Source organism: Eubalaena glacialis, chromosome 6, assembly GCF_028564815.1.
Source record: "Eubalaena glacialis isolate mEubGla1 chromosome 6, mEubGla1.1.hap2.+ XY, whole genome shotgun sequence".
Lineage (NCBI taxonomy): Eukaryota > Metazoa > Chordata > Mammalia > Artiodactyla > Balaenidae > Eubalaena > Eubalaena glacialis.
In genome coordinates this window covers 71,660,918-71,675,948 of record NC_083721.1, presented here as the reverse complement: position 1 = coordinate 71,675,948, position 15,031 = coordinate 71,660,918, and the positions used below count along the sequence as shown (strand labels likewise).

General features: G+C 46.7%; 1 protein-coding gene across 2 annotated transcripts in view; it reads left to right on the top strand.

Annotated features, from left to right (window-relative positions):
• HEG1 (heart development protein with EGF like domains 1) overlaps window positions 1–15,031 on the top strand; it is an 81,880-nt gene that overhangs the window by 53,899 nt on the left and 12,950 nt on the right. For both annotated transcript variants that reach the window (XM_061194282.1, XM_061194283.1), the window contains exons 13-15: window positions 891–1,025; window positions 5,896–5,938; window positions 6,071–6,108. In XM_061194282.1, coding sequence (XP_061050265.1) covers window positions 891–1,025; window positions 5,896–5,938; window positions 6,071–6,108 — 216 coding nt within the window. The remainder of the gene's footprint in view (window positions 1–890; window positions 1,026–5,895; window positions 5,939–6,070; window positions 6,109–15,031) is intronic.

The following is a 15,031-nucleotide window of genomic DNA, read 5'->3' as shown; positions in this document are numbered from 1 at the left end:
TTAGATGGTAAAAAGCACCCTCGTTGTGTCCACTGTATACAACCTGAGAGAGGGCCTGCTGTGTACAAACTCAGAGAGGGCGTGCTGTATACAACCTGAGAGAGGGTTCACTGTTTACAACTTCAGAGAGGGTCTGCTGTACATAACCTCAAAGAGAGCCCACTGTATACAAACTCAGAGCGGGCCTGCTGTATACAACCCGAGAGAGGGTTCATTGTGTACAACCTCAGACAGGGCCACATGCCCAACAATGAATGCTTTCTGATGATAATGAAAGAGTTCTTTGTCATCCATGAAATGAGCATGGCCCACATGGCCAGGTGCTGACGACCCAGAGCCAAGCAAGCCCCAAGCGGGCGTCAGTATAGTGGGCAGGCGGGCAGTGACAGAACACATAGAGCCCGGCTTACCTTCCACACCTCTCCTCGGAGTCAGTCTGCCCGGCAGCAGGCTACCCGCCACAGCAGGCGCTGAGTCCCTGGAGGCCAGACGGACACACCTCAGCCGAGACAGGCCTTCTTCCTAAGAGGGAGGGGTCACGCTTTCTGGGTTTGTGCCGATTCTCCCCTGCAGCGCTAGAGCGTGAAGGTGCAGAGGATCCCACCTGTTGAGGGTTGTGTTTGCAGGGGACGCTGGAGGTGGCGACGGCACCCCGTTTCTTCTGGGTTTGTTTTCTGCCCCGTGAACTTTTACTAACAGACCCCGGGGGGCCGACTCGGGGGAGGAGCGGCAGAAGGCAGCGCGGAAGTGCCCTCCGGGAGGGGCGGCGCACCACGCAGGCTCTTTTGGAAACTGTTCTCCGAGCCTCTTGAAATAGAACGTTCACGCATCTTAATGCTCGACGTGGAAGAGGTTTTGTTCTGTTTCACTGTCTTGTTTTTCCATTCTAGCGGGCAGCTTGTGCAAGCGGAAGACCCCAGAATGTGACAAAGAGACCTCCATCTGCACCGATCTGGACGGGGTCGCGCTGTGCCAGTGCAAGTCTGGCTACTTCCAGTTCAACAAAATGGACCACTCCTGCCGAGGTACCGGCAGGTCTGGGGCTCTGTGGCCCGGGGGGCGGGGAAGGTGCTTTTGTCTGCCCGGGGCACTCTCTCTGCTCTAGGGGTGACTGTTCTAATCTGGGGGTAACCGGTCCTAGTTATTTGGCTCCCAGCAGAGTTGAATACGTTATCTCCCTGGAATAATAGCATTATCTCTGACTGGTGCACACTGGTCTGGCCAACCAGATTCAAAGGAAAAGAGAATGGAATGCCTGGGGTGGCCAGGCCTTTTTTTTTTTTTTCTCCTAATTAGAGGAAATTAGAAAAATTACTGTTTTAATTCCCAACGCTTTATTCTATTGTTTGCTAATCTTTTAAAATGAAAATACCAGCACGGAAGCAGGGCTGTACCTTTTAGTGGTAGCTGGCAGCCCGGGAGACCTGAGTCAGAGCCCCACTCTGCCTGCCCGTCCTGTATCCTCTCGGGCAAGTCACTTTGCTTCGCTGAGCTTGAGTTTCCTCTTCTGTGAAATGGGTGCAGTGATACTTCATTGGATATTCTAAGAATTAAAGAGGGCAGTGGTTATGGAGGTACTTTGTAAGCCATCAGCCTTTGCTCTTGTATTTTACCCAGGTGGTTGTTGAACCAATGAGTTCTGGTTTTAAAGGTTTCAAGGCAGAAACCTAGTTCTGCTCATCTCTTAGGTGAGGCTTCACTTCATCCAGTTTGAGACGAAGGCTGGTCAGTGAGTGCAGTGCAAGAATACTGCTTTAAAATAAAATGAATTCAAGTCCAGAGCACTGGGTACCCTGACTTACGAAACCCTGCTGCAATTCGTGATCACAGGAAAACTAGCAACATAAAGGCATCACGTAGCCTTAGGCCTCGCATCACATGAGAACGTGTCTGGCCCAGTTTTCCTGCTCAGTCAATGCCTGCTGGTGACAGATGTACTGGAATCTGAGTAAAAATGGCATCCTGGGGAAAGGTGACATGCCACTTATTTCTGTCAGGACTTCCCATTAGAGGAGAGGATAGAAATACATTTCAGGACAGTGCTCTCGTCCTGAGCTTCAGACCCTCTGACTTAGGTGCTTTGAAAGTGCACCTCCTCAGCTCTGCACACAGGCCCTGGGTGGGGTTTGAAGAGGGGGACCAACTCTGTGGGGCAACAGGCCTGATTCTGAAGCTCACAGCGCTTCTCAGTGCCCTGTCAGTCTGCCGCTTTGATACCGAGGTGATGCTTCTTAGTTCCCTCTTATCTGGTTTCATGCAAAGTGCTCCTGGCCCGTCTTAGAAACTGGGACACTGAGCCCGCTTCATGTGTGAAGGTAACCTCTGCTGACGTCCATGTGTGCTGGAGGCCGTGTGGCTACGTGGGGCAGAGTAGCAGTCGTTTCTGTACGCAGTGCCTCTGCAATTTCAGGCGGCCTCAAGAGCAGCCCTGCCACCTTTGCTTCTGGCTGGCATGAGTCATTTCCCTCTCTTTCCAAGTCAGTAGTTCTATAATTGTGTCGCTTACAGACTAGCATTAGCAATAGCAGAGCTGTCAAAGATTTACCAGATGCAGTGACACAGGCACCGGAAACCTTATGTCTATCAAGTAATGACTGGAGAATCGGCATAAGAAAACCGTGGTTAGCTTTTGGGCTTGTGGCCGAGGCCCTGTGCAGCCTGCTTTCTGCAGTATCCTGTTGGTTAGATTTTCACCCATGGCCATCAGAGCTCCATGAATGGATCCCGGAGCTCCTTGGGCCACAGCCCGGTCAGCTGGGTTCTGAGGGGTTACAGTGACATCTTCTGGCCATTGGTGCTGGAGCACGGGGATAGTTAAAAGAAGTACCCTCTCGGACACCTCAAATCCGGGGTCAGTCCCTGGTGTAAATCGAGGATAAAGGCATGTGGGTGTGTGTTTTCTAAATCTCTGCAATTAGCAGTTATACATTAGCAACTGTATATTGTTCTTTATTGTATGCACACACACAGCTTCTCAGTGTCTCACATAAAATGTCTTTACCAGACTTTCAAAGCATCATGTAAAATTAAGGTAGGTGTCCTTCCCGTAGATGTCTTAGCTTCCTTCCATTATGCAGATATCCTGATGAATTCCAGCCACCTGTTTGCAGGTCTCTTTCTCTGACTAGACTGCAGATACCTTGGGTGCCTGTCTCTAGAATATGCTTGCACATTATGGGGTTCCATAAATGTCTGTTGAATGAACGATTGGATGATAGGGCAGCATATATGATAGGACAAGATTGGCAGGTCTTGATTTGGTTTCCTGCAGGGGAACAAAAGAGCCCTGAAGACTCCACCATGTACTTCTGACCTTTTATTTAAAAGTCCAGAAGGCTCAAATTTGCTTGTGTTCCATATCAATAGGGGAAGCCCACTTTGGGTGTATATGCTGGCTGTTGCCACATTCATTTCATCTTCAGTGTTCTGCGGGTCAGGGTCCCTCTAGGGCATGGAGATGAGGAGCTGGATCCTAAGGCGCACTGGAGTGCCTTATGACAAGGTTTCCCTCCAAGAGCCCCTAGAGCAGCACCAGGCCCACGGTAGCACTCAGTCTTTGATGAATGACTGAATGAGCCCATCTGAAATAAGGAAATATCATTACACCAGGGAGCTGGACCACTTCTGAAGCTAAGTGAAAACAGCCCAGCCCATTAGCTCACAGGCAGGACAAGAGATGGACCTTACATCTGGCTGGATGACAGCCACAGGGTGGAAAGCTCCCACCCAGCAGATGAGGGTTGGGTGGATAGATTTGATGTAAAAATATTTCCAGGAAGAAGTGTTCAGAATAGAACAGACTAGTGTGACATCAGCCTGCCTCAGTGCTGAGATGGGTGGGGAAGAGTCACTGGGATGCCAGCAGTCCCCGTGTAGCTGCCCTGCAGACAGAGCCATGGGTCATCCAGGGGCGGCTTCCCCTGCTCCCACGACCCGGCCATAGCACAAGGACTGCCAGGGCGTGGTGCTTTCCACGCCAGGGAGACAGGAGGTCTCAGCTTGTTCCTTAGAGAAGGCCCCAGCTGAGTAAGGCCAGCTCAGAGAACTCAGAGAACTCAAAGGTATCAAAGATTTGGGAGAGGGGCCTCATTTCTCTTTCCTGAAGTGGGATATGATTATGCTCTACCTTGTTGCAAAAAAGATTTGAAGTGCCTAATGATAATTCATGGTAACAAAATGAGATTTAATTTAAAAGGTAAATCAGGTTGAAGGAGAAATAAAATGACTACTTTGTTGAGGCTAGAAGGAAAATGAATATGCAGAAAGATATACCTTAAGTTCCCGCATGTTTCCTAAAGATAGGCCACTCACTCAAGTTCTGAGCTTCCTGGACACTGAGGCAGAGAGAAACATGATTTTGAAAGAAGTGGCGACCATCAAATAAAGTACAGTTCTTTAGGCCCATCTGCATTTTTCTAGGCCCCAGGGCCCAAGAGAAGTTTCTCTGGAGCATCCACATCACGAGGTTACTGAGTGGTATTGTGGCAATGTGGTCCATGACAGCCTGTGATAAATACCCTAGGGGCTTGCCTGGGGCTGCTGCTAGTAGTAGATTGCCCTTAATAAAGAGGGCGGAGCTCAGGAAAAGTGATTCCAGGGGGCCAAACAGTGCAGTGCAGGCTCACAGCTCTCATGATCTGCTGTGAGAGAATTTAGATTATTTAGAATAGTATTTTCCAAACCATTCCACAAAACTCTAGTGGTATATCGATAGTCTATGACAACAAAATAGATACTAGAAACATTTAGCGTCTAACATTAAAAAATAGAAGGAAGAAAAAAGTTAAGCACATCTACGTGGTTAATATTATTATGCACTGATCCTTAAAGGAGGATGCAGGAGCTCTGTGAGAGATCTCCCATCCCAGCCTGCAGGGCGTGCAGCCTCTGAGCCACGTGTGCTGCTGGCACTCACATCTCACCATCAGCGTGTGTGCTATCTGTCCAGAGATCGCCGCTCTACGCTATGTACCTTTTCTTACCTGTGATTCTTGTATGCAGCGCATGGCATACATTAATCATGAATCAAATTTCTATCATTCCTTGCAGCAGTGAATTTGTCCGCGAGGAGATTTTTTATTGTCTACTTTCATCCAAGCGTGCATTACAGCTCATGGTGTTCTGTCAGCTTATTGTAATGTTGAAAATGTTCTGTGATCAGATCAATTCAGGAACTGCTGATCTAGGGGAATGGCTGGCCCACAGGCCCAGTGAAGCGGTGGTCCATGAGCTGCACTGCCAGAGGGTTCAAAGCTATGGTCTTGCGTGATGTGCCGATTAGGGCTCATCTAGGTATGTCTAGAATCCACTACACAGACCACGGGGTGAGCGTTCTCTTATGGAAACTGAGGCCCCCACCAGGACCATGGCTCTGAAGGTGTCACAGCTCTCACTTCCTCATGGAAGGGGGTTGATGGAGCCAACAGCTGGTTAAAGGTTTGACTTACGTTAAAGAAGGTGAAGCACTTGTCTTTGTGTTTACGGAAGGATGTTACACAGGGGCCATGGAGAACTTCCAAAAATAATTGCATATGTTGGATAATAATTACAGCTACAAACAGTTAGTGGTTACTATGTGCTAGGTGCTGCGCTAAGTCATTTGCATGCCTTGTTTTACTTAATCCCCTCCAAGAAACTATAAAACAGATATTATTATTATCCTCTTTTTTATAGCTGGGAAACTGAGAATCGCTAAGAGGTTAAGAATTTTTTTGATAAAATTGAGTTGAGCTGGCAACAGTATTTAGGCCAGGTTTTAGGTAATTCTAAAGCTGTTTGTAGCCTGCTGGATCTAGAATACCGTTGTGGCCTTTGGGGTGGCTAGTTTTATTAACTGTCAGTTTGGACCAAGGGAAGTCAATAGACACGTTCCTGGATTTTCCTTTTCTCTTTCAGCCTGTGAAGATGGATATAGGCTTGAAAATGAAACCTGCATGAGGTAGGCTCCGTGTTCATTTATTCTGATGAATTTGTTCCAAACCTTATTTAGAAGTTACTTAGGTAAATTGCCTCAGTTATTTCTTTTGATATTTGAAACTAATCCTTATTCTTTTTCTTTGTTGACTTGCAGTTGCCCATTCGGCCTTGGTGGTCTCAACTGTGGAAACCGTAAGTATGCAGAAGTCCTGAGTTCTGCGTGGGCAGGGCTGGCACGGCTGTCGGCACGCAGGGTGTCTGTCCCCTCCTCTTGTCCTCAGTTCACACCTGCTGTCTTCCCAGCTCCTGTGCTGGGAGGAAAGCAGAGCGCTCTCCAGGGGCTGGAGGTTTGTAGGGGAGATAAACACTTTCCTAAAGCCTGACTGTGGAGTGCTAATCAGTACATTAGGCATGAGGTTTGAGGCAGAGAGGGAGGGACCACACCCAAGGAGACTAGAAGAGCCTCCTGGGTAGTTTCTTGGAGGGGATGGAATTGGAGGTTTGGGAAGACTTTGACTGGCAGGTATGGAGGGAGAAGGAATCCAGGCAGAGGGAACAACCTAAACAAAGGTCTTGGGGCAGCTTGGGCCCGTGGTTTTCAGGGACAGTGTGTAAGTGGGTGTGGCTGAGGACAGAAAGAGAGGAAGGCGGAGAATGGGGGATTAGGTTGGCAGAGTATGTGGGGACCAAACTGTTGGGACTTTCGATGGAGTCTGAGAGTTTAGGTTTTAATCAGTAGCCACTGTGGCACTAGCAAGAGTCTTAGAGCAGGAAAGCAGTTTGATCAAGAAAATCAAGTCGGGCTGCCGTGAGGAGGACAGAGGACAGAGGAGAACGTGGGGCCGTTTAGACCAGTATCGTTGGGGCGGGGGTCAGGGCTGGACGCAGACTTGGGGGTGTCCCCTGCTGCTAGCTGACGTCGGTGCTTCCGGGTACAAGAGGGTTGAGTGGCGGTGATTGTGCCCGTGGCGAGTTTCACAGTTAATTCACTTCTTTGAGAGAAGCGGTTGGGATTCATTCCAGATCACTTTCACTGACATTTTCTTATACTGAGACCTGAGAAATTACAGTCACCCTCAAAATTGTTGAAAGAAATTCGGGGATACAGGATGTAGCAGGAATAGTAACACTCACTATTTTAGGACAGCTTTGTCCCTCATTCCATAGAATCTGCCAACAGTCCATATTCTAAGTTTACTAGACCACAAGTAGACATGACTTTAATTAACAAGAGATGCTCCTCTCACCCCATCAGTCAGAAATTCCAAGTGTTTTAAAAGCTCTTATGCCAGAAATGGGGCAGGGGATGAAGACTAAATAGATATTTCTTTTTTTTTAAAATTATTGATTTTATTTATTTATTTAAATTAATTAATTTATTTGGCTGTGTTGGGTCTTCGTTGCTGCGCTCAGGCTTTCTCTAGTTGCAGCGAGCGAGGGCCACTCTACGTTGCGGTGTGCGGGCTTCTCATCGCGCTGGCTTCTCTTGTTGCGGAGCACAGGTTCTAGGCACGCGGGCTTCAGTAGTTGTGGCACGCAGGCTCTAGAGCACAGGCTCAGTAGTTGTGGTGCACGGGCTTAGTTGCTCCACGGCATGTGGGATCTTCTCGGACCAGGGCTCGAACCCGCGTCCCCTGCATTGGCAGACGGATTCTTAACCACTGCACCACCACGGAAGCCCTAGATATTTCTTATTATGGCACAATATCACAGGTGTACTTGGTTTTATAAGAGCGTGAGTGAGACAAGGTGACACGCGTGGAGATGTGACCATCTCGGGGTAGGGAGCAGGAGGTGAGAGAGCCCACCTGCCAGTCCTCCCGGGGCCCCTTGGCCCTGACAGGCCTCTCATAGGATGAGGCAGTACTTCTAACCTGCTTGTAGTCAAACAGCTCCCTAAATAGGTTTTACTAGAAAATGCTTCATATTTCTCAGGAAATGGAAGAGTGAAAATGGATACAGGGAAAAGCCCTAGAAAGGGTTGAAGGAAAGGGGAGTGAGTTGCCGGGTGTCGTTCTAAGTGGCAGTGAGTGATTTGCTTTTCAGAGATCATTAACTACTGTATATGTGGAGAGAATATACCACTACATCCACTGACTGTTCTGTGAGTTCCTGTGTCTCCGCGTTATGTGGGTCAGGGTCTTGGAAGTAGCAGAATTTCTCTCTGTTCCTGAGACTTCTTTTTGCTCCCTTTTATCCGAGTCATCACGATGATGTCCAGCAGAGGGCAGACTCCAGCCTGGAGGGCTAGCTCCCGGCCACCTTTTGTGGGTGACTCTGGTTAACTCTGAGGGTGTGAATACCACTTTATGACTTTGATATCAGTCTTAGTGTCAGTGTTGCAAAACAATTAATAGTCACTGATAATAAATAGCACCTGCCAACGGCCCCTTTCTCTGCGGTCTCAGATCATCCCTGGTGTGGGTTAAGGAATCCGGAGCACCTGATTTCATCCCCACCTATGGTGATAACACCGTGTGAATTCTGTGGCTTGTCACTCAGTGTTTTGTGCCAAATAGCAGAGCTCTACCACCCACCCCTGTCCCTTCTGCTGTCACCACCAAAGACAGTGCCTTCTTGGAGGTCTGGCTCAGGCTGGATCTTTTATAGAAAAGAAACACTGCTCTCTGCAGGCTTCTGGGGACACACACTCTGCTGCCCAAGCCCCGTGAGACGGGGAGCCCAGCTCTGTCCAGCCACGCACGTGGCCCTGCGATTCCCTCACGCCTACATTCCTGGGAGTCAGCCAGCTCTAATACATTCTGGCTGCAGGCATAACCTCTGACCTGCCTTTCTAAAAGTCCCTATTAGCTTTCTAGTGGTGCCCAGATTTCACTCGTCGCTCCTCACATAGAATATCCTTCAAACTGGAGCCGGCAGGACAAGCTCTCCTCTCAAGTCCCTGAGTCCCCTGAGGCGGTGCGGGCCCAGCTGGACCCCTCTGTGCACCTGGCAAGGCTGCCCACACCAGGCAGTGCAGGGCTGCACCTGTCTTATCACTGCTCGTTTTAATTTTCTTTCCATGTAAAATATGCCTCTTTATGCCGCAGATTCCAACAATCCTGTCCTCTGATACCACTCGTCCGATGGCCCCAGAATTCTTACAGACTTGTTGTCACAATGTCCCTCACTTCCCCTTGCCCCTCCAGCCTTTTTTAGGTGTGCGTGTTTCCTCCTTGGCTTGAATTTTATAGAGGCTCCTCCTCACAGTTTTATTATATCTCTCATGACCTTGTGGTTTGCTTCACCTTTTTTCTCTTTTTAAAGTAAGTGAATTTTGTCTTTTCATAACATAAAAACAACACATGCCCATTAATTTTCCTTCTTTAACCCAAATTAATTAGAAAATAGATACAATGGAAGAAGAAAACTAAAATCAAGCCTTATCACCCATTAAACACATCACTCAATACCCTGGTGTATATCCTTGCTACTAATGCTGGTCAGTAGGACCAGCAGAAGCCACAGCACCTAGGACCTTGTTAGAGATGCAGCATTTCAGGCCTCTCCACTCCAGACCTACTGAATCAGAATCTGAATTTTAACCAGACCCCTAGATTTGGTTAATATGCAGATTTGTATACATATCAAAGTTTAGGAAGCAGTATACCAGAGGTATGTATGTGTGTGTCTTTTTAACGGAAATTGGGTCTCACAGAATAAACTGTTTTGTAACCTGCCTTTAAACCTAGTCAACTGCAGTGTTTTCATTTACATAATTTTATAAGGCCACTTTTGATAGTTCTGTGGAATTCTACTCTCTGGATATATCCTAATTTACATAACCACTCCCCTCTTATCATCAGTTTTACATCTTTCTTTACAGTCCCATCCTCTAAGCCGTTCTTCTGTTTGTGGTTAGTGTCACTTTGTGATGATAGAACACACATAATTTTCCCAGATTACCTTCTGGCCGCAGACATTTTTATCCATCCCTCCTTCTTATCCGCACCACGTCCTTCTGTAGGTCATCCTTTCCATTCGGGTGTCCTGCGTCTCTCCAGTGGGGATGTGGAGTCTGTTTCCCCGTGGCTGGGCCTCTTCATCCTCTTCCAGTGAAAGCAGACATTCACCTTAAAGGTCCTCCTGCCATGTCTTCCCACCCCACAGTCTGGTGGCAGGTGTAGAAAGTGTCCTTTAATGGTCTTCACCTTGTTGTTACATTGGGCCTAGAACTCAAACCAGTGGAAATGCTATGTGTTGGCAAGTCACTCGTAACAAACTGCTTAGGAGGACGAAGAGATCATTAATTATCCAGCAGTCAGCTGGAAGTCTCATGCAGCTAAAAGCAAACAACTCACTTTGTGTCGGAACTGAAAGGAAGCAGCCTTGGGAGAGGGGAATGCTGCCCTGTACCTACTCTTGAGTGTTATGGCCACACTACAGCCTGTAGATGTGCGAAAGGCAAATTTCAAGAGGTACAGAGGAAAAAACAAACAAAAAAAAGAATGCTGTGAACAGGGTTCTAAAGGAAAGATGATGCAAGAGGAGTGGAAAGATTTAAAAGGCAGAATTCTAACCACACATCACTAATGAGCACAGTGAGGGGGAAAGGGAGAGAACTAAATGAATTTTAAAATAAAACGAATGTGGCCACCTAGAAAGGTCTGTAATGAGTTCAAGGGTTTTAAAGGAAGGCCTATGGGTTGGTACGATTCTGACACCAATTCCGATGTGTGTTTTTCCACATCACTAAGCCAATTATCTCAATTCTGACACTATCTCCAGGTAGACCCCACAGCTTAAGGGCTCGGTCCACAAGACTTCCCCACCCCACTCCCCCAACGGACGCCAATCCCACGTCCAGGTTGTCACCTGTGCTTCTGACCAACCTGCTGTAGATGGAGGTTCCAGTGACCCCCCTCCCTGCGTTCCATTAATTTGCTGTACTGGCTCGCAAAACTCGGGAAACATTTTAGTAGATTACCAGTTTATTATGAAAGGATAGAACTCAGGAACATCCGGATGGAAGAGATACTCAGGGCCAGGTTGGGGGAAGGGCCCGGAATGTCCATGCCCTCTCCCAGCACGGCACCTTCCCCTCATCTCCCAGCGTTCACCAACCTGGAGCTCTCTGAACCCCGTCCTTCTGGCTTTTCATGGCAGCTTCATGACACAGGCACGGTTGATTAAATCATTGGCCATTGGTGACTGAAGTCAGTCTCCAGCCCCTCTCCCCTCCCAGGAGGTTAGGGGGGTAGGACCAACAGTTCTAACCAGCCAATCATGAGTTTGGTTTCCCTGGCAACCAATCTCCATTCAAGGGTTTCCTAAGGGCTTTCCAAAAGTCACCTCATTAACATAACAAAAGACACCTCTGCTCTCCAGGCTTAGGAAATTCCCAGGGTTTTAGGAGCTGTGCTTGAAACAAGGACCGGGAACAGATACGTATTTCTTATAAATCAGTATCACAGTTGACTAAGGTTATTCTGGAGTAAGTAAACCTAGCTGGCTTGAACAACAAAGATGGTTTATTGGAAGGCTCCTGGGGTAAGTCATGGAATTCCAGCATCAGGAATGGCAAGAATCAGGGAGTTGTGGAGAGTCACAGCAACAGGAGATTGGCGCCTTCTTTTCAGAGCACAAGTTAACGTGGATCCGTCTTCATCCCTGTCTCTACTCGTGCTGTGGGTCTGTGCACAGGCTTTCTGCCTCACAATGGAAAATAGGCTCACCAAAGAGCTTCGAGTGCATGTCACTGGCTTAGTCATTTTGAAATAGAAGGTTCTGTCTCTCTCCCAGAATGAGATTCCTGGGAAGGAACTAATTGATCCAGTTTGGATCTTGTGCTTACTCCCAGACCAAACCCCTATGGCTGGGGATGGTGTTACATGTATAAGCATGACCACCCCACTGTACCCTGCATGTGGAGGGGGGTGGACAGTTCCCACAAGGGGGTTGACTAAGCAGACAGTCCTGTAGATTCCATCCAAATAAGCATATAAGCAAGGACAGATATAGCCTCCGGGAAAGACTAAGGCCCAGAATGGGTTGGTTTAATGAAAAATGGCAACAGCGATGACAGCAACATCAACCTATGATCAAACCACAAGAAGAATAATGTAAAGATAGAGCCATTGCTTGGGAAAGACTGTGAAATGTCAAGGACAAAGTAAGTGAAGAATTCCAGGTTCATCATCCTGCAGGATCTCTTCAAAGTAGGAAGGATAGGACAGACGAACCTAAGACAGCACACATGGCCTTCGTTCTCACCTTAATAAACATTCAGGGAACCTACGGGACTAGTGAACGTTACAGTCCCATGCACTGTACATCATCATGTGGCCTCATAGTAAGTCTAAAGTCAGTCCTCAAGTGTGAAAGATCAGTTGTAGTTCATGAGCTGACTTGACCATAGGTATGAGAAAAAAGATCTGTGGGTTATATTGTCCACAAGCTTATTACAAGTTTCCAGTGACATGGCTGCCAAAGAACAACAAATGACTCTTTAAAAAATGTATGTGTATAAAGTAAATTACATATGTACATATATACACATACAATTTCTAGATTTAGAGGAGGTTGTGTGTATCTGCGTGTTTATATAAACACATGAATAAAATTTGGGAAATAGAGAAAAACATGAAGAAGAAAGTACCAGTCCATTATTACCCGAGGCAGTGCTAAAGTCTGTGAACATTTTTGTGAGTTCCCTCCCAGGCGCTTTCTCTGTGCTCATGTGCACAGAGGTCTTCGGCTTTCAGTCCAGCATTCTTTCCTCTCCTACATAATTTAAGCCAGTGCCACCCAAGGTCTGGCCTTCCAGTTGGCAGTGTCTCCATCCCCTAGAAGCTTACTGGAGATACAACTTCTTGGCCTAGCCCAGACCTGCTGAATCAAATCTCTTGGGGTGGGGACCAGGCATCTGAGTTTTAACAAGTCCTCTGGGTGAGTCAGATGTGCAGGAAAAGTTTGAGAAGCACTTGTCTATATCAGTGTGTTTTGTTTCAAGGGGGCAAATTATGCTCAGAAACCAAGAGGTGATCTTTGCCAACATTTTATTTAAACACAGGTTGACTGTGGGAATTATAATTTCACAGGGCAGTAACATACAGGATGTCTCTTAATAAGTCAATAAAGAAATAACAGTCCAAACTGATGACATACTTATCACACTGTTGTTCTAGGAAAGGGGAGATGAAAGGAATAAAGTCCAAACTTAATTGAGGTGTACCTTTCAACAAGTTGGTTCTCAGGAGAGACGGTTCAGCAGATTTCCAACTGTCAGTGCAAAAACCACAATCCTTGTTTCCAGAGCATGTTGCTAGGGAATCAGGACGCTCGTGTTGACAGGCAAGATGATCTTTGTGAGGCCACCGCGCTGCCCGGCTTCCACCACTACCGGTAGAAGAGCCCCCTTTACCATGGGAGGAGCTGGTGCCCCAGGGTCTTCGGAGAGCTATTTAGATCAGCAAAGGATAGCCTTGTCCAGACCGAACACTCACAAGAGTCCCCACAAACTCTGAGTATTTAGAGTCTAAATGTCCCCTTGCTCATGTTGCTTCTTCATAGGTTCTTATTAAGCCCCCAGCCGCACCAGTAAGTGCTGTCGGCAGCCACAGATGTGGATGCTGACATCCTGAAATACATTTTCACTTTTATATCAAAGCAATAACTTCATTCATTTTTTTTTTTTGGCCGTGCCCAGTGGCTTGCGGGATCTTAGTTCCCCAACCAGGGATTGAACCCTGGCCCCGGCAGTGAAAGTGCCAAGTTCTAACCACTGGACCGCCAGGGAGCTCCCCAATAACTTCATTCTTAAAAACAACTTCATTCTTGTCACAAACAAGGGGACCTGAAATCATATCAAACCACCTCATAACACGGCACCCCTCAAAGTGTGGGAGCCGTGAACTGGGACAGGACCGCGACAAGATGATACAGAAACGGAGAGTAAGCACTTAGAATCGTTTACGCTGACATGGCTGTGACACCCAAGCATGGGATCCTTTGTAAAATAAATAGCTTTGTTGTATTTTACGGAAGTATCGGTCTGAAGTAGATGCCTTAAAAAAAGGAGTGAAGGAAATTCATGATAGTTGGTGCCTGGGGGGAAAGACAAGAGGAACAAATGAGACTTTATTTTCTTCATTTAAAAATAATATCCAAAAGCACAGGCCAAGAAGAACTGGTCCTTGACCACAGGTAGGTTGGAAAGCACTGGTCTACACTGCCTTTGTCTCTTTTTAGACACAACACAGGTGCTTGTTTCAAAGGGAAACCTGCCACAGCTGCAGCAACTTGCAAGGGTCACTTCTAAAATGAGTGCTCGCTTGTTTTGCCTAAAGTGACAAAACATGAACTTGGTGTGGAGGGATAAGCAAGAACTAGACTTTGGTCTCTGGTTAGGGACAAAGGGAGCTACTGTAGGTTTTTTGAAGCAGGGAAATGGCATGGTCAGATTTGGTTTTTGGAGTGAGTGGGCAAGACTGGGCACAGCAGCATGAGTTAGGAGGTGATTACAGTTGTCTGCTCAGCAGTCGATGGTGGCTTAGGGAAGTGTTGGTGGAGATGAAGGGAAGTCGACAAATTCAAGAGATTTGTCTTTTGTCCTCACTTTTAAAAAGATGAAGCTTGAGTAGATGTGTCAGGAGGTGAGGGAGAGAAGTAACTCATTCCTTGGTTCGGCTTTGTTTCCTGTATATCTTAATACTGATGGTTTTTCATAGTAATCAGGTTTCTGTGCCATTTATTTCAAGAAAGGACAGGTAAATGGTTGCATGACTTGTATTTGCTCTTCTCTCACAGTCTGCTCATTGTCAGCTCTGTGCATTATCCTTTGACTTTACCTGAATACCTAGAGAGTATGGTTCCATCCTAATTTACTATAGAAAACCTGGTCATTGGCTCTTTTTTTTTTTTTTCATCCTGGACCTTACAGCCTGAGAGCACAATTATAATCATATTTCCACAGCAAAAAACAATCTGAATAGTTAATAGATTTTATTGAAAATATGTTTTCCAGAAATATATAGGTATAAAACCAATTAATTAAAATTTTAATATTGTTTATTATATATGATATGTGCTTGCTTATATGACTGCTAATTTCTGGTAATTAAATTCAATGTGTATGTGTTTAGACTGCCCAGTTTCTAGCGTGGGTTATGCAGTG